At 40.2% G+C, this 24,680-nt stretch overlaps 1 protein-coding gene across 4 annotated transcripts in view; it reads left to right on the top strand.

Moving 5' to 3' along the window:
- PDGFD (platelet derived growth factor D) overlaps window positions 1-24,680 on the top strand; it is a 137,025-nt gene that overhangs the window by 63,933 nt on the left and 48,412 nt on the right. The window contains exons 2-4 of one of the 4 annotated variants that reach the window (XM_079331872.1): window positions 16,406-16,592; window positions 20,480-20,660; window positions 21,324-21,365. In XM_079331872.1, the coding sequence (XP_079187998.1) occupies window positions 16,406-16,592; window positions 20,480-20,660; window positions 21,324-21,365 (410 nt within the window). Of the gene's footprint in view, window positions 1-16,387; window positions 16,593-20,479; window positions 20,661-21,323; window positions 21,366-24,680 lie in introns of all 4 variants that reach the window. The other 3 variants (XM_079331871.1, XM_079331874.1, XM_079331873.1) reach the window with 3 other exon arrangements.

Genomic DNA, 24,680 nt, shown 5'->3' with positions numbered 1-24,680 from the left:
CAAGCATTGATTTTGCTCCCCCATGTGCTCTGAATGCACTTCAGAATTAAAGCCTGCTTTTATTAGCAGTTTTTAAGGCAGAGAACAGTGTGATGTCTTCCTGAGCATCTTTAGAGAACAGCAGCATCACAGCTCAGAAGAGCTTTGCAATCTATGTGTGTTAATTACTGCTAAAAATTATTATAATAAAGTAGGTAAGATTCTACTTATGGGTTTTGTTAAAAATGGAGTTCAGCCCTAGCTGAACCCATCTCGTTGGCATGCAGTAAGGAAGTTGTTTAAATCAGGAGTGGTTTAGCTCTTCTCTGTTTTCCTCATGGTGTTCACTTCCAGGAGAAAAGCTCTGGTCCCAGTGTATTTCATCTGCCCTTCCTGCACTACTCAGTCTGGCATAAGAAGGAGGGAGACCTCCAAAAATCCACTTCTAAACGTCATTAGTGGGACATGGACACAAAAAAGGAGAAGATCAATGAAAATCCAGTATGCCCAAAGGCTTTTTTTTAAGACAATTCAATTAGTCTATTAAAAATGTTAATTTTTCTTACAAACTTCCTTTACTACCCTCACACCACATATAATTTTTCTACTGGCAAATCATGGGCCATATAATTATTAATGGATGTGAATATGACTTGTTTTCTTCACGTTCTTCTATTACTTGTCATTGTTGCACTTACCTGTTTTTTGTGCTCCATCTCCAGTTCTTTCCCCATACTGCCAGTTGCCATCACAGCAGTTTTTGCAGAAGGGTTCTTTGTAACCATGTGGTGCCTGGCTCAGGAAGCACCTTGAATCCTCAGGACTCCAAGTTGCTGCCATGATGGACTTTAAGAGCTACAGCCTTGTCATGGAGAGACATCTTGTCACTGAAGGTGTCCCCAGGCAGTTGTGGCATGCTCCTCTGCCAGCCCAGGAGGAAGGATTGTGGAAGCTGTGGGCACGCCTGTCCTGCACAGCAGAAACCAGTGCTGTGTTTTTTCCTGAGTGTTGTGTGTCTGTGGTTAAGCTAGGTGTGAAAACCAGAACTTCTATAGACCTTGCTGTGTTCAAAGGGGGAAGCAGATTAGAGTTGTGTTGCCTGTCATCCTAACCAATGATGTACAAGCTGGGGGTTTTTTGTGTGATTGCAAAAGGAGGGGAGGGAGGAGAAGGATGGCTCACACAGCAGATGATGTGATTGATCAACATGTTAACTAGTGTAGCAAAATCCCATCTGTTTATATGGTTTACATCTTTCCCAGCTATGAAGCAGGGATGAGAAGAAGCACAGAAACAAAATCCATCATTAATGAAAAATTGGAAACCAGTCCTGTTACTGATGAAACTTGCACAATTTCAAGAAGAATAAGATCATGCCTTAAGAAAGAGTCAACATGAACATCCACTAGTACTATCCTCCTTTAATTCTGACAAGAGAATGGAGCTTTTTCTCTCCAGATCTCTGTTTTTTGTTTAAAATGTGGTTAAGCCATTGGCTGTCTTCTGCAATAATTGAACAGAATCTTGAATAAAGGATATTACAGCAAGAGAATCTTTCATAACTATTTGCTACTTACTTGTGATTGGATTTTTTCAGTTTCTGTCTGCCTGGTTTCTCTTATTTCTGTTGGCAGTGGAAGTGAATGGGATAGTAAAACATACTGATATCCAGACCAGTTCTAAAAATTGCATTTCTTTAAGATTGCATATTTTAAAATATGACAACACTTAAAAATTATTTGTGCTGTGAGCAGATTCTGTGGAGTAACAGCGCCATGTCTGCCTTGCTTCTTTCCGTCCTGAAAGTAGCTGAAGTGGCTTTAATTCTGAGTGAAGCAATGTTTATGGTTTCTTTAATCACTGTTTACTTTCAGTAAGAGAGCTTTTTCGAGTAATGTGAGTAAAATATATTCTTCTATCAATCTGTCTAAACATTAAGAATGCTATGTAGAAAACTGTTATAATTTAATCATAGATGTACTCATCTGGGGGGAACAAAATCACCAGAGGCATGCATGCAGAAATGTCTTAGCTGTGTATGCAGATTCTCAAAAAAAGGGCTGTGAATGTATAATTTTGCATGCACAGAAATTCAGACTATCAACATTTTGACTTCTGTCACAGTATGTGTGCTCCATGGCATGCCTGATGAAAAGCTTTTGTGATCTGCCAGAAGATTGCTATTATCCCTTACCAACACAGAATCAGGGGTAATTCATGACCACTCAGGCTGTGTTTGGGATCTCCTGGATATGGGCTGGGGCAGAGGGTGCAGAGTAAAGACCTGCAGAAGGTGTGGTGTTCACAGGTTGAGAGATGGCAGTTTTGCAGTGAAGTTAAGAAATTGCCAGAATTGTAGTACAAACATGATGTCCAAGTGGTATTTTTTGGATCTAGCTACAATTTGGAGTACAAATAATATGAGTAATGATAAATGTATTGATTCTCCTTGTAAAGCAATCCAGTGTCCAATCTCCCTGAATTGCAAATTTTGTCTGAATCCCAAGGTAATTTAGAACACTTTGGTGATATCTATTCAATACATGGCCTCCTAGGACTACAATCTTTTTCTCATTCTGTTTGTCAACACCTGTCATAACAGAGCCTTGGTCTTAGTCTGCTGGAATTAACTGTATATTAACAATATTTCTACTACTACCACGATGCTAATAATTTATAGCTCTAACATACCTTATATCTTTCCTAGCAGCCAAGAAAACTCCCTTATCTGCCACTGGTTTTGGAGAGTAATATTTTCTTTCATATCCTTCCACTAACCTTATGTACTTATGGTAACATCAAGTGCATTGACAGTTTTTGTGGCCTGCTCCTTTAATTTCTGAGAGAAGATACATTCTTCTGGCTTCCTCATGATTAGCCATTTGTTATGTTCTGGTAGAAAGTCATTCTCTGCAAACATTTTCCTCTCTAAGAGTTGGTGCAGTTTATGAGTTCTTCTGTTTTGGGGGGAGAAAGAAGTTAATCCCTACATCCATTCTAATCATTCTCATTTAAGATAATAAATCCCTGCTTTTTAAAATTTCTCGTTTCACTGTTTATCTTTTTCAAGCCTGTAGTTGGCCTGAGTTTTTTTTCCTTTAATATTTCCTTTAACAAAGTGGTGTTGCCAGTGGACTTTTTTGAAACCACCTCCTCCAAATTCTTTTTTTTGAGCTGTCTCCTTCCGCTCTTGAATTTCTTCATTAACTATTATAGTTCATAAAGACTGATAATTCTGTGTCTTGACAGAACAGCAACATTTATTTGGAGAATGTGAAGAACTCTGTTCATATGTAATTGATTCCTAAGCTTTTAATGACAAGTTGGCATTTCTCTCAGGACTTGCTTCTCAAAAGCAGTCTTTTTATAGCCATATGGAAATATTTCAGATGAGTAAAGAAAGGGAGGGAAAAAACCCTGAAGTCAAATATCTTATACAATGATCTGGCATTGACAAGATTTTAAATGAATTTTGAAATAAGGCTCTGAAAGTGTCTATATGTCTATGTCAGTAACAGACATTACATTAACTTTTAAAAATCCACAAATGGTTTAGGGTCTGAGTGATTTGATAAATGGTAAACTGTGTATTTCAAAGTCAAATTCTTACTTCAAAATCTGTGAGGTAGTGGCAGTTTTGTTCAAAAGGTGTGACCAGGTAAGGGAAAAACCATGAGAGGAAGAATGTTGCCTGGGTGGGAGCTGTTTGTGGATCACATGAGCAAAACTGGTTTGTACTGGTTGAGGGACTGACATTCTCTTGAATCACGTGGAAGTCCCCAGTGCATGTGGGTGAGACTTGCAAGGGTGCCTGACATACTGATCTGAGCAAATTCTAACAGCACTAAAAGTGTGACAAGAATGAGTGAAAATCACAAATTTTGCTGAATTCAGCTATTAAATTTATGTACAGAAGATAATTTGAATATGACAAAAAATTAATAATATATTAATGTTTGTGTAGAAATAGACGAAAATGTTTTCCTCTGAATCTAACAACTCAGTCCATGTTGGTATAATTAGGAATCTTCCCCAACTCAACCTGCAAATTAAAAACAAAAGCATGTGTAAGTTTTTCAACTCTGTTGAATAGGTCAGAGACACACCTTGAATTTTCTCTATGAGTAGATTTAGTTCAGTGTCTCATGAGTTCAGTGTAGCACTGCACTGAGCACTTACTGATCCTGCTCAGATTAAAGTTTCTCCTCCACTGTTCACCTGCTGCTCTGGTCAGATCCTCAGCAGGTGTAAATAGCTGTGATCAGTGTAGGGATGCTGCTGATTTACACAAGCAGGTGGTCTGGTTCCAGGCTGTCTTACTGCTCTATGAAAATGCATTTGGTAAGTGAGCTTCTTTTGTAAATGTCTGAGCTGAGTTTATTAACATCTTAGTGTGCCTCAGACAAGCAAGGGTTGGGGGTTTTTTTTAGAGTATTTTCACTTTATTTCTTAGGAGAATGTTATGTTTATTCTTTCTTTATTACTTAAAGGCTGCGTTGGAGAAACAAATTGTCCATTGAGATGTGTTTATTGGAGCATTTGTTTTGTTCTTGACAGAACGGTTCTCTGCATCCATTAAAAAGTAGGAACAAAAAAAATAAAGGCATTTTATTTAGAGCTTTATGTATGAAATAACCAAGTAAATGTGTATGAGGCTAGACTTGAACTGGCAGGTGGGGGCCCACCAGTCCCTTAATTATAGTGAATGAATCAGGGAAGAGACTCAGCCTTTACCTTGCAGCTGTGTAACAGACAAACCCTCAGCTGGTGGGAACCTGGGGTTTTGCTGGGCTTTTAGGCTTTCTGGTTGCTTTTTGGGGAATGCCACCTTCTTCCAGTGCATTCCAGGACTGACCCTGCTGCTCCTCAGCAGGGAGGGAGGGAAGGAAGGAGGAAGAGAGAGGGAGGATTGCCTTCTCCTTGGCAAATATTTGCTGCACAAATCTTGTTATTGTCTGCATATGTCAGTGTGGGCTTAAAATACTCATACAGACCTGCAATTGAGAAAAGAGCATGGATGTGGGCAGCCTGTGCCATTGCATACTCCATCCTGTCCATAGCCTGTGATGTGCTTGAGGAGCGCAGTGAAAGCAACGGCTCTGAAACACGGCCCCTCATTTTGTGCAGTCAAAGGGCAAAGACTGGCTTGGCAAATCTGCTGTGTGGGAAGGAGGTGGTCTGAAATGTCTCTCTGTGATTCCACCTGTGCTCCTGCAGCCTCTCTTGGCTGGTGTCTGGTCCCCTCCCCTACCGCTGTGGCCGAGTCCAGCATCTCACTGGTCCTTGCAGCTGCCCAGTGCAGCCGTGCGCAGAAAGGAGGAATGGCTAATCATGGAGTGTGTCAGTGTCCATAACAGCTCATGAGCTTTACCATGTGGGAACTTTGTTTTAGTAGCAAATGAGAAGGTCTGAGAAAAATGGAGCTGTTGTGAGATGGGGAGCGTCATGAAAATTGCAAAGAATTAACCACTTTAAATGAAGTAAATCAGTACATAGGCCAGCAAATGATAGGACAGTAGTGCTATGTAGAGTACTTAAACTGCTCACAACTGATTTTGGTAATGCAGTGTAGCTTTCTTTTACCAAAACTGACAGTTATTTAATTATAGTTTATACCAGATTATATTAAAGGTCATAGTTATGGTATTTTCTTATTTACAATCTAAACTATAAAAAGACCCAGGACATTTCGCCCTAGGGAATCCAAAAATATTTGCTGCTGTTCATTCTTATGGAGTAATCTAGAATGTCTGCTGTAAAGCAGGACTTCTGAAGTCTCTAAATCAAGTAAGGTTTAAAATTTCATCCTTTGATAGACTGTTCTTGCATAGCTTCCATAGAAAAGACTGAGATAAACTAAACAGGAGTAAATGAAACAGGTGGAAAACTCAAACAGCAAAAAAGGTGGTCTCTGGAATTCTTGCAAATAATAAATAGAAAACAGAAAAATACAATTTTGATACCAAATTTGTCATTAATCCAATTTTTATATGTGTTTTTTCAAGATTTTTTTCTTTCTTTCTTGGGTCAAATACATGAACTAAAACATTTTTCTGACATTGTGTATTTCATTGCTATTGTAAGTAGAGATGTTTTTTGTCTTACTGGACTGTAATCCTAGATGTCAAAAAAATATGTTGAGTAAAAGCCACTTGTTTGGGTAGTCCAAGGAGTGCCAAGGTATGCTCACGCATTTCAAACATTAGTGTGGAAAACAGTTTTCACAGGAAATGGTGCAGTAAGTCCCTGTTTCCCTTGAAGAGCTCTGATACAGGGTGTTCACGAAATGATGTGAGAGTCCTGTATTTATTGGACTTTCTCACCCTTTTTATCTGTTACATAAGCCTCTTATCTGGCTCCTCTTTGGCCAAACAGCTGCTTGGAGCTGTGTTTAATAGTCAGCACACAGCTGTGCCCTCTGAGCAGACAGCACCTCAGCACGTGGTGTTCACCCAGATGTGCAACATCAGTACCAGCACAGAACTGGGCTGAGACAGGAGTAGAAGAGTCTCCTTTGACCTCCCCATCTAAACAGACAGAGGTTAGACGGTCTCACCTGCAGGCTGCCAGCCTTGGTGGCCTGGTGTTGATCTCATGTTCCACATGCTCTTTGGGAGCTGCTCTGCTCCTGCCTCAGCCAAGCATCCAAGTCCTACCTGCTGTCCAGCCACATGCCACCCCTCTGTGCATCTCTCCTATTTTACCATGCAATCTGCATCAGGACGTGTAAAGCAGAACCTGAGATTGTTGCTTTAAACCCTCTGCCATGACCTACAGGCATTTCTCCTCACCGTGAGGCTTTCAGCCAGGTGGGGGCAAACTGGGTTTGGTTGGTTCACCGTGTTTCTCTGGAAGCTTTAATGTGGGTGGGTGCTGATGGTGTCTGCTGGTGAACTTTAAGTTCTTTCATGTGTTTTCTGAAAGCTGGAGGAGTGAAATGTGTCTCTTGGTGTTTCTGCTGGTGAGATCTGTACCCAAAGCTGGTTGAATTTTTCATTGTAACCACTCAATTATTTTTTAGTCAAAAATTTCACTGAATCCACAGTCAAAGGACAACTTCGAAGTTTAGTTTTTCTCCAGTACAAATTGCACAAGGGCTCCAGCTTTCTGTTTAAGAGTTCATTGAAGGTCCATGAAAGTGAATGATTATTTGATTTTCCAACAGTATGTTCAGCCCTGCTCAGAGCATAAAGATACATAATGTCTGCTCCCTGTGGAGTCTTAGTGAAGTCCTGGTTCTCATTGCCTCCATGTAGGTTTCAGTGTGTTTTCATCTGCTCTGTTTTGCCTCTAACTTAACAAACCTACAAGTAAGTTAGGCTCTTCCTATTTTTCATCAGCATCCCTCCATACAGCCTAGGAGGAAAGTTTCCAATAACTTCCTCTTGGTAATGATCCAAACAGCTGTTTTTCCAGAAGAGACTTGGGAAGCTGAGGTGTGTAAATCAAACCTTTGGAGCAAGCTCCTTTTTCAGTTTTGGTTTTGGCATACAGTGGTCAGGATGTGTCAGTACTGGTATGAAAGATGGTTGCTGCCTGTGATACAGCAGCTCCTGAGCTTGTGGGCTATGCCTGTATCATCTTCCCAGCCACTGATCCCTATATATTGGCAGTGAATGAGCTCTCCTGTACTTGTACCACATGTAGTTTTGTTCCCAGGTGAAGGACAAGGGAAATGCCTAGATGATCCTTTGGTGCAAGATCATAACAATAAAGGAAGGCCACAGCCAAGAATTTTATGTGCCTGGAAACTTTGTTGAGTTGCAGTATCTATCCACGTGACAGCTCTGCAGCATTCTGATGCCAAACCTCCAGAGAAAATCCTAAGCACTTACAGGAAAGATCCCCCACACTTCAATTCTTGGTACTTTCAGTATGCATGACTTAAATTGCTTTCCGGACTGGGAATTTTGTTTCTCAACACGGGTTTTATGTAAATGATGTAAAGCTGCCCCTGTGGCCCTACTCTTGTTCTGCTTTCATGCCAGGAAAAGATCGCAATGTCTTCGGCTCTCCTTGCACCAGTGCTGTGGTTTTCAGCAGAGGAAAACTGAGGCATGGGGGCAAAAAGGGGGCTATGGCATGCTCTGCTCTGGTCTGAACTGTCAAGGACTGATGACAGAGTGCCTTGGAGTAGAGAGTAGAAAAGCTGCTGAGTCTTTACTCTTTTGGCTAAATCTCAAGTCCTGGTCCTAGTGCTAGGAATTTCTCCTGCATTTTACCTCCATCCATTCCGTCAAAACTGGACAAGCCATCTTTGAAGCAGCATCCGGAACCCATCCATCCCTTGAGAGGAGACAGAGGTGGTCTGAATTCTCTTGAGCAAATAGAAGACTCACAACAGACTTCTCTTTCCTTGGAGGAGATTAAGCTGTGTCCTGATTTTGAGAATAGAGTTCATTTTTTAGCTGTTAGGCTACTGTATAAAAAAGAACAGACTACCAGCAATCATATTTCAATGCAATGAGATCTGCCTTTTTTTGAAAAGACTTAGGTAACTTTATGTTATTAGGTATTTAGTGCACCTGCCTTAAAGGGACTGAAATATCCCCACATATCTTTGCACAGTTGATTGATATATGGGCTCTAAGAGACAAAATCATGCCCGTGGCAAATGCAGTCCAAGGAAAGGATGTCTGTTAGAATACTATTGCCAGACTTTCCATTATAAGAAGTGACCTTTCACTCCCTTTCAGAGATTTTGTATCTTCATTGCTGACACAGAGGGTAAAGAAACATCACATCACGAGAGAAAATTGCCTTGATTTGTCTCTATAGAACATATCTCCTTTTACTGCCTAATGTTCCAACATGTGACCTCCACTCTGTAATTGCCTATCTATCTGCTGCAATATGTTCAACGTGAGAAGACTTTCCCCTTTTGATTGGATCTTCTTTTTCCTTCTATCAACATTTTTCTTTCTGAAAGAAAAATTCCATGGCTTGTTCAGGCTTAGAAGTGCCTGAATGAAGCAGTTTCTAAAATGTTTTAAAACAAATTCTCTTTTAAGACTTCAGCTATGCAGACTTATAAGGCAAAAAGTCCTTTTGTGGTTGTAAAAAAATGAAAAATAATGAAGGGAAAACAGAAAAGGAATATATTTTCATTGCACCAGGAGAATTTGAAGGAAGCTTCCCATAAAGGTTTACTTTCTTGAAGCCATTGCCTAAACAGGAAAATTTGGAGTGTCTAAATTCACAATGTGCTATTTCTTTGCAAAACATTACGAGCCGATGTCCAGTGTTGATATTTGTGCTTAATAACAATTGTGTCTCTAATTGGCACCATCTTGTCCAAGGCACTACACAAGTTTTATGTACCAGCCTTCTTACAAAGATGTTGGCACTCACTGCAAACATCTGCTTCAATTATCATGTTTCCCTTAAGCTCTTTGCGGCACCAGGAGAACCATTTCCCTCTGTATTTTTTTCCCCTCACAGTTTCTCAAGGTTTTCTATGTTTTTATACTCATGATCGTGGGTATATATGCATTAGTCTTACTGCACATCATTGGAACTACACATCCTTGATATACACATTTTCTTCTTTCATACTTAATTATGAAATCCCAAGAAAAAAAATACACAGCAGCATTCAGTTTGCTGTTGGTTTAAGAGTCCAGCAGAGGTGCATTGCAACACTACCACCCATCATGAAATTACTAGCAGTTTAAAAATTGTTTTATATATTGGCCTAACATATATTACTTTTCTAAAGACACTCTTGCTTTTACCATAAGACATTCAGGATGTTCTTTTGTGTTGAAGAAAATCGCATCAAGAAGTAAAATAAAAACAAGTAATACAAGTCACTGCTAAAAGCAAACATCTCTGAGTTTTGTATCTTTGTAAACATAATTAAGGAATTATTTTCTCAGCATTCATCTGTGGAAGTTTAAGCAAAATCCCCACCAAAGCATACAAAAGGAGAGCCTTCACCCCACCAAATTGCAGTCCTGCCTGTTTTCCTTTTCAGGACTGTTCATTTAGTTCTGTATGCTAAATGCAGTTATGATGGTGACCATCTCACCATAGGGAAAATAGTATTATTAAATGCAAATGAAATTATGCTTATTATACTGAGAAGCATAGAGACAGGCTGCCTCTTTGAATTATGTGCCTAGATTTCCTTATCAATTGCTCATTTAATAGTCTCATAAGTGGTTTTTGCTGAGGTCACGTTCAGCCACAGATTGCCTGAGTAGCACCAAGACTAGTGGGTTTGCTCTGCACAGAACCACAGGCTGACTACTTACCCTTCTGTTACCAAATGGATGATGGCTCTGAATTGAAATTTAGATGTCTGGAGTGTTTGGATACCTCAGTACTGGTGTTGTGCACTGGCTAATTTTGTTTCTTTCAACTAAAGCTCAATTTTTAGTTTCTTTTGTAAATCCTCTATGAATATATTCTTGTAGCAAAGACATGCACAAAGCTCAGGGACTTGGCGTGAGCTGATTGTGTGTGAGGTCTGAATTTAGCTGAACATGCACAGAGCATCTTTTGATGTTGCCTCCATGGCAGAATAGGTCATGCTTTAGATTTGAACTGTGGTGTTGCTTGGAGTATCTTTCATGCTCCTGATCAAAAGAAGAGGCCTGTTGATAAGAGAAGGAGCAGGTACCTGGAGCTTCTTCTTTGAAGTCCAGTGGCAAACCATCAAAATTTGTAGTCTTTCATCACCTCCCATGGGATTTAGGTTTCCTTTTTAATTGCTCATTTGCTGTGTGGTTAGTAACATGATAGGTGGTGTTAAAGTGCTATTCTCTTTTTTTCAGTCTTGATCCAGCAAACGCCTTAAGTATGAGCTTAACTATGAGTTTAGTGTGTCCTTGAAATAAATGGGGTTATTGAAGTTGTATAAAGCTGAATACAACTTGAAGTGATGTTTTGGTTGGATCTACTGCTTGAATATACTCCTTCATATACATCCTTATTCCAGATTGGCTCTTTTTCAGTTCAGTGCATCTATAAGAGACAACTTACAAATTTTAGCATGGTGGGATTGTGCTATACCTGTTTTATCACTGACCATCCCAATCCTTCCCCTCCTTTGGTTTGCCTTCCTGGAGAACTGCTTGTGAATTGTGGTGGGAGCAGACCTGACTTAGCTGAGTTAGGCTTCTGTCATTAAAAGGACAGAGATGTCTAGCACTGGTACTACCATACAGTATTATATTTTGCATTAGGGAGCAGAAGTGTGATGATGTGTTTGCTGTCTAGGATTTATTTTATTGTTAAGCAAACAAACTCACAAAAAAAAAAAAAAAAAAAATCCAAAAAGCCTCAATTTTTAACAAGGAAAATGACCTTACAGTTTTACATCTTCCCAACAAGCTACAAAATACACTATTTTGATAATGAACTGCTTCATCTTTTCATCTGATTTACACAGAATCTTATGGATAACAAAGTTTCTGCTTATTGGGGTGGGGGAGGGAATTAAAGCCAGTGGCTGCCTGAACAGACTGCCATAAATACAACTCACTTGGCATGCCTGTCCCTGAGATGAACTGATTTGTGGTCTGGATTCAAAAGTGTTTTACTGTTCTTTCCTTCTCTGTGGATTCAGCTATTTAGATCAGGCTAATTTTCAACTGGGGGAACTGAAGAGCTATTATTCTCCCTGAAGGTTATCTCATTTGTTTAAAAACTGGTGGCAAACCACTGACTGCTGTATTTTTTTTTATTTTTTTAAGACAACAGCAGTGGGGGAGAAGAGTTATATCTGGAAAACTCCCATGTGCAAAACCCCCAAGGTCCTTTCCTGAAATAACAAATACTTTCACAAGTAATAAAATGAACTTCACCATGATTCTCAGAAACTCTCTCCTCAGCTGTACCAGAGGATGAGCTCATCAGGTTACACTCCATGGCATTTCAGAGGGTATATTTCTTGTCATAATACATTCAGAGTATGGTATTTTTTCAGCCCTTACCACTGTGTCAAAGTTGATTGACCAACTTCCCCAAGGGGAAGATAGACAGAAGCCAACTTACACACAAGACAACACCTTAGGGAGTGAAGCTCCCTAAGAAACCTTGGAAAGATGGAACTAGGTATTCCATGTTGTTGGTTAGGTCCTTAGGCAAGGTCGTTTTCTTAGTTCTTCTTTTTTCTAAAGGAATTGACACTTACAGATTCTCCCTGCTGGATATATCATAGAACAGATGTCAGATTAGCTATTATCAGTTAGAAATTGCCTTTTAGGCTGGTTAGGTTTTTAAAAATTATTGTTACTGTTTTGCCTGTAGTAATAGGGATGTCATGGCTAGGAGGAGTAGCTTTAAGAGGAAAGTGTTGATACGTTGCTAAAGCTCACGAGGAAGTGCAAACATAAAAAGATAAAACAGGATGAGTTTTTTCTTTCTGATTCTTGTTGCTCCTGCAGCATGGCCTAGCTGGGAAGGGGAAACATGGGATGTGATGGGCACCCATGGTGGGGACTCTTTTGAGACAAGCACATTTTGCTAAGTATTGAACTGTACTTCCCTATTCCCACTCTGACACCCAACTGCACTCCATGCAGGGGGAGGAAGGCAAGCACTTTGGAAAATGCAGCTGCCTTGAGTATTTAAGTGGGAGCTCCTCTAATTTGGACAGCTGGACTATCATGTATGCCATTATGTTTAAAATTAGTGGTTGCAAAAGAATTAAGAGAAAAAAAATGAGAGATTAGTTCAGATAAATAAAATATAGAGCAAGCTGCTTTGCAATCAGCTCAGACTCTCTACAGGGAATTGCCTCACCAAAAAGGATTTCTTCCAGATTCCTTCCCACTCATCTTCCTTATGAGATAGTTTTTCTCCCCCAGTGCAAGGATGTGTTTGTGACTCCTGCCATCTAGAATATCCTCCTTCTGCGTATGGCCTAAACGGCCTTTTTGCCTTATGACTTAGCACCTGCTTTTATTCATTGTGAAATGATTTTATATGCTCTTTAGTGGATGTGACAGGCAGTGCATTATGCACTGTCGTGTTTTATTTACTCCCATAAAGCACTATGGAATGCAGTTAGAATGTGACATCCCAGGACACTGAGTGGTAGTGCTGCATTGTGCTGTGTTGCAACATGGGACAGTTCTGTGCCTTGAAAGATGCACTGTCTTTTCCTTTGCCTATATCTTTTATTTGTTTGTTTTTTGCCCTGGCTTTCCCCTTGGTGGATATGTGATTTCCATGAGTTCCCCCAATGCCTTGTCTGCTTGGAAAGATCTTATTTTAGTCTTGTGGCTTTGTGACAGAAAAGGTACGAGACTTGCTCTCATCTCCTCAAGCTGTTTCCCAGATGCTTGATGATTCATGAGGAGCCAACCCTCCGGGAGCAACTCTGGGTTGGCTGTGTTCGATCTAAGCCTGTTAACACTGGGAAATCCCAATGAAAATCCCCTTAAGAAAATTCTAGTGTGTTTGATTTGGGTTGTAATTTAGTGCATGGTGAGGAGGGTGAGAGGGAATCAAGCTGTTCAAAGCTCCTGAAGAGTCTGCTCCAGCATCAGGTGAAGACTTTGAATAGCTTTAGATTTCATCTCATGTGGGCTATAGAAGCAGTATTTATGGCCAGTCTCAACAAACATACTTTCGTCCTTTGTGGAAAGGACTTTTCTCAGAGTGGAATATTTTAATGTTCCTTATTTGACCATAGTGAGAATTTTCTCGCCATGCTTCTCTCCAGCCTTTCCTCTCCAATCACTTTATAATTTCCGTGTTTACCATGATGGAAATAAGTCACTATGCTTTGGTTTTTAAGTATCATAACACACAGCTCTACTGCTCCATGTACCTGTAAAAGCTGGATATTGCAGAGCTGTGCCAGCCATTTCAGCACTAGTGTTGGTGAAGTGTGACTGCCTTGTAGGCAAAGCACTGCAATCTGTGGGATTCAGAGTTTAACTTAAATGAACAGCTGTGACAGACCCTCTTCTTGATGTACAAGAGAGCAGGTAGTGTTCATTCTCTGTTGGTGTGCTGCGTGCACAGGTGTTTTATTTGGGGGCACATGTAGGAGCACATTTCAGAGATACTGCCCCCAGAACTCTAATTTCAGCATCGGACGACACGAGGGCAAATCCTGTGCTAGGACTGTTTGGGAAAAGGAAACCTTTCCCTCAGAGTCATGAACCAGATTGAACCATACAGTGAAATGCATGGTGACAGATAGAAAATGGCAATAGTTTCCTGTCCAAGAAAGAAGAGTAAAGGACTCTCAGGCACAGGATGAGCTTTGCCATGTTTTATTGCAGTAACTTTGTTCTGACTTAGGGAATGGTTGTTTTTCACTAGAATTTGTTATCATCATATCTGTTTTATTTTTATCCCTTTTCTTGGATGCTTTGGATAAAGTCCTGTGAAATATCATGTCCTCTTGGTGTACTGGGTGTTTTCAGAGTCCAAAGGTCCTCAGGATTTCAGTAAGAACTCTGTAGTGTTGGCTGGACATTTTGTTTCATTCCAGATCAGGGGAGAAAAAACCCCCACAGATGTCTTATTTCCCTTATTTTAGAATAAAAGCAAATACAAAACAGACTTCAGCATAGATGTCCCTGTTGAAAATCGCAACAAAACTATTCAGTGGGTGGTCTTTATTTTCACCAATTTGGCACTTTTCCAATCCAAATTGTTTGGTCAATGCAGAGCAAAACAAAACTGGCTAGTTCTGCACTTTGTGAGCTAGGGCTGTGTTTGCTTAGAAAGAGTGCCTCAGAGTCTAAAATCATCTTAGAAAGATATCACGATTGGGTCTGTGGAGATAGTTTTATAATAAACACAGACTTTTTTCTTCTGAGTTTCAGGTTGTTTGGAGGCTAGAATTACTGTGTTGTTGGAAGTGTACAATGAATTGTTGTTAGAAAACCATGCTTTGCTTACAGCTGCATGCAGGAAGGTATTTACAGCCAGGAACCAGTGAAAAGCAACCTGAAAAATAGATGTACTAATCATGAAATTTATACCATTTTTCTGTATTCCTGTTTTCAATGAGCATTTATAAAACAAGTAAATGTATTTCATATAAAGAGCTTAGAAAACTTTAGTTACATGTTAGATTTTATTTTAAAAGTGAAGAGTTAGATTAGCATGTGAGACAGATGGCTGCAGCTGGTTGCTTTGGTTTTGTATTTCCAGCATTCACAGAGTGGCTTGGTGGAGATATTTTCTCCCCATTTGTTCTTCCTCAGTAGCCAGATTCAGGAGAAGGCACCAGTTTTCTATTTCTATTACTTGCAGTGGAACTGGAGGTTGACATGGCATTCAGCAGAGTGGAGTGATATTCAGTTTAAGATAAATGCACCAGAGTTTAGGTGTTTGCATGAAATCAAGTGTACAAATTCATGTAGATCACCACACATGTGGGGAAGGAGCACAGGTAGCTGTCCCACACTTAGAGGCTCAGAGGTGTGTGTCTTGGCTGGGAACTGAAAGCTGCTGTGGTCTGCATGTTGCCTTGGAGCCTTCTGATCCTCCAAATTTCCACATACCAAATTTGTCAATGCACAGAAGAATGGTTGTTGCAGTTCTTTGATGCAAACTGACCCAAATTCCAGTATCAGGAACAGCTGGGCAGTGCAGGAGCATGGTGCAACTGCCAAGACATTTTGATTTTTAGAGAGCTGGGTCTTGACACAGTTCCTGTAATCCTTGAGCCAGGGATTTACAACAGCAGAGGTTTTACCTCAGTATAAGCAAACTTTAAGAACAATTGAATGTTTGCTCAGGCAAAAGTTGTGGAATTTTAATTAAGTAAAGAATTGGCTATTTATCTTGAACTTTCTGATTAAGATGGTTGTTGGGATAGAATGTGGCCTCAGTTACATGGGTATATAAGCATGGAATAGCTGTTTGAGTAAATGGACCATAGGCAGAAAATTGTTCACACCATAGAAATAAAATCAAAACATGACCTTACACGTTTCTGGGAAGAAATACTTCAGCATAGTAAAGAAATTTAATTTCACCCATACTCACTTTCCTGTAGCCCTTCTCTGCTGCTTTTGTTTAGAGGGCATTGCTCCTCAGAGCACAAAATTTGAGAAGCAGTTTGTTTACCTTTTTTATTTCAGTCTGCCTTATTTTGTTGTTCTCAAGCTTGTAGCTTTTATTAGAGTTTAATTCTGTTTTAAAACCAAAGTGGTGAGAATGGCATTATAAAATCAATAAAAATGTAAAAATAATTGTACATTTCTTGTAAAATAAAGAGTCTATATACTTGAGCTCTGTTGTTCTTAATGTTTAATAAGGGATTGAATTAAGAGAAAATACACTGTATTTCCTATTTAATAACTGCTCCTAGACCCAACTTTTTATAACTTGAAATGCAAATAATTGTGCTGTGTGTTTTTTGCTGTTGTGTTTTTTGCCTTCCTGTAACTGGAACAACATACTAATTTCTACAAGTTGTGACTACTAACAGAGAGCAATCACCTCACAGACTTGTACCGAAAAGAAGAGAGCATCAGCGTGGCAGGGAGCGGCTGCATCCACAGTCCTCGCTTCCCCAGCAGCTACCCCAGGAACCTCCTGCTGACCTGGCGCCTCCACTCCCCAGACAGCACCAGGATCCAGCTGGCTTTTGACAACCAGTTTGGGCTGGAGGAACCCGAAAACGACATCTGCAGGTGAGTGGCAAGCGAATGCTTGCAAGGGCTCCTTAAGTGCCCCTTTGAGCTCGCTGGTATGAGGCTGCAAAGCAAAACCAGGGCGTCTCTGGCTGGGTCTGGGATGTCCTGGCAAGGAGGACAGACCTTTAAGCTGAAATTGATCTTTGAGTTAATAAATAAGCTGAGCTGTCCTGGACCTGAAGCAGTTTTGTCAGGCTTTAGTCCTTCTATAATATTCCAAGCGCAAGGTACTGGTATGCTCAAATCCAGCTACCATAGCATATCCCACTTTATCCAACAATCCTACTTTAATAGGATTTTGTCCTCTGTCACCTCTGTCGTGTTTCAGCCAGGCAAGAAACATCTTTTTCAGTAGGTGGAGGGCTTTAGGAGGTTTGAGTGACTAAGTAAGTATTTATTTTGGGGTGTGAGGGATAGAAAAAATGCTTTGAAAAATATAATTATGTTCAAATTAATTGCTTATCTTTAGTTTTACTCTTTGCTGGTACAGGTTTAAATACAGATCCACAAACATCAGTGTGCTGATGCATGCTGATGTATCTATAAATCTATCAAAGCCCACCCCACTACATCCCACTTGCTTTGGTTCCCCTTTTAAGCAAAAGTGACCTTAAGCTCAGATGATCTGGCTGATTAACCTAGGTGGATAAACTGTTTTTCATTAGTAGAGTACAGAGGTGAATCTTGCCAACATTCACTGAAACAGTATAAATCCATGTGTTTGTATTTCTTTTATTCAGCTCTCTTTCTGTGAGGGAAGACAGGCTCAGGGTTCCCATGCCCTCCAACAGGCAGATTGCTGTGATGCTACTTACTGAAAATGCTCAGGTCTGAGCTTCCAGCTCTGCCTGATCATGTTGTTACTTACACCTTATCTGTGCAGAGAACTTGGTTGTTAGTGTTTCTGCACACCCATCCTCTTCTTATCTTATCTTTGTCAATTAATTTGTGTTTGTAGGGTTTGGCATCTCTGCAGGCATTTTACAGGGTCGATTCTTTTTTTTTTTTTTTTTTTTTGTTAAATTTTCTGCATTACTGATAGAGGGAACTGTTCCTACAGGTTTGTTATCCATGTAGTAATAAAAGAATGTATCCTAAAATTGGCTCTCCTTCCCTGCTCCTTGGCAGCTCTGCTCTGGTGATGTTGGTCCAAGATCAGCAGCAGAATCAGTAACAACAGTAACCTCCCAGTACCCCAGCACTTTCCCAGATTCAGAGCCTAATGCACACAGAAGCGGCCTGTTAATATTTACATAGTGGATAAACTGTGGCTGACCTGAAAGCATTGCAACTTTGAAACAGAGGGCTAATTTACTGTGGAAAAAAAGATGAAGTATTCTCTGTCAAAAGCTATTGAAGGTGGTGGCACAGTGAGTGAAAAGTCAAGCTGTTACTGGCATTGTGTGCTTGGAGAGCATCTTGGAAGACAGTCTGCTTGCTTTTCCCAGAGCAGCTAATTTAGAATGCAGAGAAAAGCAAAGACCTGCCATCATCCATAGTGTCTATAGAAGCTGGAGAAATATCATATTCTTCCCTGCAGTAAAGCTTTCCCTAGAGTTTCTGGAAGACCTTTATTTGTGTAGTATTGCTTCCAGAGTGAGGAATTTTTTGGTCAGACAGCTTGTGATGGCTTTCAGTCTGTTAAGTACTGTGTGCAGTTGGATTTTTTGATGATGTTCAATGTATTTTTCAAAACTAGATCTTTTCTGCAGCTTTAGTCCCTGCATTGCTGCTTTAGAGAGACAGCCAGGACTGGTTTAATTGAAATGAATGTGAGAACTGAGCATATGCTTGAATGCTGGGCATACTGGACAAGTAATTCAGAACCTCTGCACCTTACCTTGCTTTTGTATTTGCTTTTCACCTTTTTTTCTCCAGAAACTTCCTAGTGTTTTCTTTCAATTTTTCATTAATGGTAATTATTGTAATTTGCATACTGTTAAGACTGAACTGATTGAAATTCATTCAGGCTGAGGAATAAAAAGGTATATTTTAGCAGGGCTATATTTATGCTGAGCTTCTGAAGAAGGAGAGGAAATATTCAAGGTCTTACAGAACATTCAAAAAGTGCTGTTACCATTTCCACAGGCACTTGATAAGAGATGATTCTGAAAAGCAATTAAATTACCCAGCCTCTGAGGCTCCTTGGATGCAACTGAAAATACACCTATTTCTATGATCATTGCAGCAAAGCCTCTGCTGTTGAAAGCAGATATAATCCTTGAAAGTCCATGGATTTTCCCTGGTTTTGCTACTTTGCCTGGCTTCTGGCTTCCAAAAGTGGGGAGACCAGTCAGGATGACTTTCACCAAAGCTTACAAGGTTATCTGCTGCTGAGCACCACAGCTCCTTGTGTTGCAATCAGCATTCACAGTTCTGTGCTGCCCAGGGGGTGGATGCCTGGGAGCTCTGCTGGGTACCACATCCATCACCACCAGGGAGTGGGAGCTGGGGATGGTGGAGAGAGATTGAGACAAGTTTACCTCTGCCTGGAACTAAATTTTGGTGTGTTACAAAAAAAAGAGTATTTCAGCAGAGTTTGGGCAGATTTAAGTGGTGGATCTGTTATTTTCTTTTCTGTGCAATTTGGGGTTGGTGAATATAAAAGCAGCAGAGCTGATATTCTCAAACCACATAGTACTTGTGGTTTTCTTCTCATGGGCTCTCAGCAGAAAAAGAAAAGCATGTCTGTTATTTGCAGAGCTATTCAGCTCCCACAAATGGGCAAAGAAGAGGGTGCTTGGCCCAAAGACCTGGGGGTGGGGAACTAGCAAGAATCATTTAACAGTTCTGAACTCCCTCTTTGGATGCTTTGATAATAGAAAACATTCCTGGTAAAGACCTCCGGAGTTTTAAGGCTTAACTGTACTGTGAGGATGGCACTCAAGCTGCCCCTCTTGTCATCACCTCTGCCTTGCTGGCAGCAATGTGTGGGGCCTAATTCTGGCTTAAAGATATTGAGAGACCTTTTGTCATAGATTTAGTAAAAGCAGAACTTTATTCTCTGTCCCCATTATTCTCCAGCTCAGTAACTGTACTCATTTTTTTATTTATTTGTATTGTCGTTTATACCCAAGCAGGCAAATGTGCAGGCTGGAACAGTGAGTGCTTCCACTGTGTCCCTTCATCCCTAGGGTTTAGTGCCTTCTGCTGCTGGCAGAGCCCTCTTTGGGCTCAGGGACCTCTGCTGTGGCACAGGTGCCTGGCCAAGATGTGACTTTTCACAGAACATTGCAGCACGCAGAGCAGCAGCATGCTATCCTGCTTGAAAGCTAGACATAAATCTTTCCAAACCAGCTACAGGAGCAATGTGTCACCTGCAAGGAAAGTCCTGAAAAGCACCTCTCAGTAGCATGCTCTGCCCTGAGTCCATCCAGCACCTCCCTTTGCTCCTGGCACAGTGGCTGCCCCTCTCTAGCCCTGTGACTGACACAGCCTGTGGCTGCTGCTGCTGCTGCTGCAGGGAGTTGGGCGACCACCAGAAAGTGCACAAGTGCTTGCAGCTGCTCAGGTTGGGCAGCATGCCTTAAATAATATTTTATCAGCTCTCTAAATTATTTACCCACCACATGAAACGCAATGCGTGTGCTTACTGTATACTAAGCACATGCAAGTGCCTCTTATTGCTGCTTTTAACGTGGTAGCAAATACTGTCATGTTCCAGGAGCACTGAAATCAGTCATTGGAGCACTCAGGCAGTAGCCTGCAGCTTAGTGTATTTTGTGGCACACGAACTTGCCCACCATTTGTAATATTTAGTTTGATATCTTGGAGTGGAGAACAGGGGACAGGTGTCTTTGGGTCTTCAGCTGTGCTCCTGTCAATGTGCAAGCACCCTCTGTAACCAGAGTCAGCAAAAACTCATTCTTCATGCTCTTTTTCAGGTATGACTTTGTGGAAGTGGAAGATGTATCAGAGACCAGCACAGTTATTCGAGGACGGTGGTGTGGACACAAGGAAGTACCTCCAAGAATAACATCAAGAACAAATCACATAAAGATAACCTTCAAATCCGATGACTACTTTGTGGCTAAACCTGGATTCAAGATATGTTACTCTCTTGTGGTAAGTCTGCTAGGGATAACAGGGGTAAGAGGCAGCTTGCAGTGTAAAAGAGCATCAGTTCTTGAAGATTGAATGGTGTAGCTAACTGTGGGATCGAAATGCTAGATGACTGAAAGTAATTTTATTCCAGCAACTGCATTAATGCAGATCAAAGTATTTTTGACATAGTGTCATTAAATATAAATTCAAATCAAGTTCAGTTCAAGATTTAGTCTAATAACATGTTTCAGAAGTACTAACACTTTCTACACTAAAGCTGCACTGCCACTGCCTTGAGAGATGCTGCAGAAGTAGCAAAGAAATGGCTGCTCTTTGAACCCCTTTTTCGTGTTCATTCGAGGTCAAATAAAAATACCTTGAGGGGTTATGGCTGTGATTCTCAGATGAAGAGTAGTTTATTCTATATGCAATAACAGTCTGCATGCAAGACAGTGTGCTAAGGATTACACTGCATTTTTAATCAGATAACAACATACCTCTGTATATGCAGAAGCATTAGTAGTGTATCATGTACTGTTTCAATAACTTGAAAACCTCTTCTTTTGTTTTTATTTTCGTTTTGTATTAAGGGAGAAGGAATGCTCAGTACTCTTAAATAGCATTTGATACAAATGTGTATTCCTTTGTATTGCTCTGATTAATATTATAATGCTTTTGGTGCAGTGTAGCTCGAAAGAGGCAGATTTTGCAAACACTCAGGAAATGGTAAGCAATAATTTATTATACTGTATCATTGTATTTTCCTATCCATCACACTTCTTATTCTCTTTTTATTCAATCCACTGTTCTTTAACAAGAATAAGACAGCCTGGAATAGCAGTAATGTTGTAACAGGAAAGATTAATTGTTTGAGTCATTTCACTTCCACCTCTTGGCTTTGCATGCATGTGTGCCTGTGTATGCTAAAAAGAGTCCATAAACAGCACATTGTCAAGACAGAGCAAAGCTATAAAAATTTGCTCCCTTGCATTTGAATTGTTAGGCTTCTGGTGGAGTAAGGCATTAAATTGTAAGTACATTCTGACCTCTAATTTGAAGATAATCTACTAAAACTCAAATGCAGGCAGAACCGTTTATGAAAGACCACTGGGCATAAAAATGAGAGTGAAGCAGCAGCCTTTCTTTATACTGTTTGTATTTCAGCACAGCCACAGAAACTCTGCTGCATTTAGCAAGTTTTATTCCATAGAATATACAGATAGTCTGATAGAATTAGGCTTTCCAAAAATGAATGTTATCACTAATAAGACATGGGACTCTCTGCACTAGAAAGCTCAGAAAAGGCTACTGTATTTATCTCATTTCAAAACTCTGAGTAAACAGAGAATTTGCAATCTGGCAAATCTATTTGCAAGAATAATCTCTAAGGGCACCCTCTGAATGAAATGCTGCTTTATTTCAGAGAAGAGCCCTGTACAGGTGATTGGTGGTATTTGTGAGGTGGGGGCTGATTTGTACTTAGCTGCTCTGCAGATTCTGAACCATCCAAACAAAAACTGCAGGATTGATCCTGAGCAGAGTCAGCCCTTATTCCATAGTCCCCACAGTTGCCTTGAGTGCAGTGCACAGATATCCTGAGCACTGCTGACCCCTGAAGGTTGGACTCGCTGTGTGTTTCTGGTCAGTAAACCAGGGAGCACCAATGAAGCGTGCAAAAACACACAGGATTTTTTATGAAATTAAGGACCCTTTTTTCCTTCCCTTTCTTACCTTCTCCAGCAAAAGGCTACTTCTGGGGCCTCTCTTGGAACATGGTGCACAAGACGTGCAAATCTCTTAATCCCCTTTTTCTTATGTTTGGGGTTTGGATCTGCGTGGTAGTGGTTTATTTGTACACCAGACTCTGATAATTTTCCAGAGAGAATAAAGCAAGTGATTTGGAATTTATTGATCAGCTCCATCTTGTGTGCATCATGCCAGAATGACTGGGTGAATTTCTCACAGTTATTCATGCAGCCAAACAGCCTTGTAGCCTGACTCTTTGACCTCTCATTTATAAATCTTCAAGGAAGTCAGTGAAGCTCACTGCATTTGATGCAGATCAAGCTTTTACTTAGATCAGCACTCTGTGTGAGGGACAAATAAGGCACCACAGAACTTGGCAGAAATGTCCTTCACTATCTTTGTATACTTGTGTTTTCTTATTAACTTCACATTTCAGTAGAAACATTTCACATTTAGAGAAACAAAAAGGGATTATTTTTCTAGAGAACATATAAATTAGACTTGTATCACTTCTATCACATTTGCCCTTGTGAAACAAGGTATAGAAAGTGAACATGCCATGTAGGATGAAAGGGCTTGATGGGGTTAAAACTCAGACTGATTCTGGAAAATTAGACAAAAAAGATACAAGGCTAGTCTTTAATAGTATAAGGTTGAAAACTATATGGATATGTGTGACTATTTAACTGTCCCAATATAAGATAAGGGACAAGGGACATGGGAGAAATATCTCTGAAATAAAGTCTGACCATCTAATTACAGCATTCAGCAACTTCTGCTTGCCAAGGCTGTCTCCCTCCACCTTCTTCCTCCTCCTCTTCCCTCATCCTCTGTGTCTTGGCACCTCTGCCTCTGCTCTCCCCTCTGTGGGTCTGAGGGACTAAGAAGGCTGGAGGGGGAGCAGTGATGGTGTCTTGAAGGCACAGGAAAGATCCAGCATGCTGTTGCCTGCTGCCTGTCCCAGATTTGCTCTTCCCTCTCAAGTTAAAGCACTCCCTGCAGTGGGAGCTCCAGGCTGCACCTGGCTCCAAGAATTTGTTACTGAGTTGAGAGTGTCCCCCTTCCCACTGCTGACCTCAAGTTGCCTAGGAGTCAAAAGTGTCCTAAGCTCTCTGGAAAAAGTCTCTCCTCCTCTGTGCTGGCTGCAGGATGAGGTGGGTGTGCACAGCTGTGAGGGTCTACACACCACACTTCACATTCAAAGCCCCCAGTTGTAGCTGTGCAGTTTGTTGGCTTGGTCTGGGTATCCAGTATAGAATTGTTTCCCTTGAACCTCTATAAAAATTGCCTTTTTCTTTAAGATTCACAGATCTAGAGGAAAAAAGGGTCTGGAGCAAGACCTAGACAGCTATTAGGCATGAGCATCATTTGATTGCAATTTTTTTTTTAATTCCTCTCTACCATTATCACTTAAAGACATTATTTCTCAATATTTTGTAGTGCTTTTTCTTGATTGAGTTACCTTAGAAGTACTAAATTGTATTACAGAAGGCACTGAGGTATTCTAGAGTGGCATTTTATTTGTTTGTTTGTTTGTTGGGTTTTTTGTTTGGTGTTGGTTGGTTGGTTGATTTTGTTACATTATTTTTTACTCTGAGGACATAATCATTCACAACAAACAGTGTAGAAATCCATGAAGCAGAAGAAGATAAATTTATATAATCCCCTTTTTCCTTCTGAGGTTCTTTCAATGTCGTAATTATGGAAAGGAATGTTAACAAGATTGTACCCCATGTTTTACAATTTAATTTTCATGGACATTTAGTATAATAGTCTAGGAACTCATTCAAGATCATGTTTCAACAATAAAGGTGAATGTTTGAAATTAAAATTCCCAACTCTGCATCTAATTTCATTTTAATGAGGCAGCTAGAAAAGGTTGGATTCCATTTGCTAATTGCAAACATTATTTTAAGTTTATTGTAAGAGGCACATAGTTGCTGTACATTTATAACAATAAATTCCTATTGCTTTACTAATTGTTTGGTTAATCCTAAATTAAATCCATACTTTGGAACTTTGACTAAAATCATAATTGGAAACAAGGGCCACCAAAAATTAGGCACATATGTATATGTACTTGTATAAGCATCGTGTAAAAAGATGTAAGGTTACATATACATCCTTTTACATATACATGTGACATGTGATATTAAGAGGAGAACATAAGAACATATGTCCCAAGATAAGCTTATGCATCGAAATATGTATCAGCATGTTAAATCCAAAGTAATTTTGGGTTGTTTAAAAATGAATTTTTATGGAGGAGGGAGCCATAAAGAAATTAATGGAATG

Source organism: Erithacus rubecula (genome assembly GCF_903797595.1).
Source record: "Erithacus rubecula genome assembly, chromosome: 1".
In the NCBI taxonomy this organism is placed as follows: Eukaryota; Metazoa; Chordata; class Aves; order Passeriformes; family Muscicapidae; genus Erithacus; species Erithacus rubecula.
Note: the sequence above shows the minus strand (reverse complement) of the source record. Positions and strands in the feature narration are given on the sequence as shown.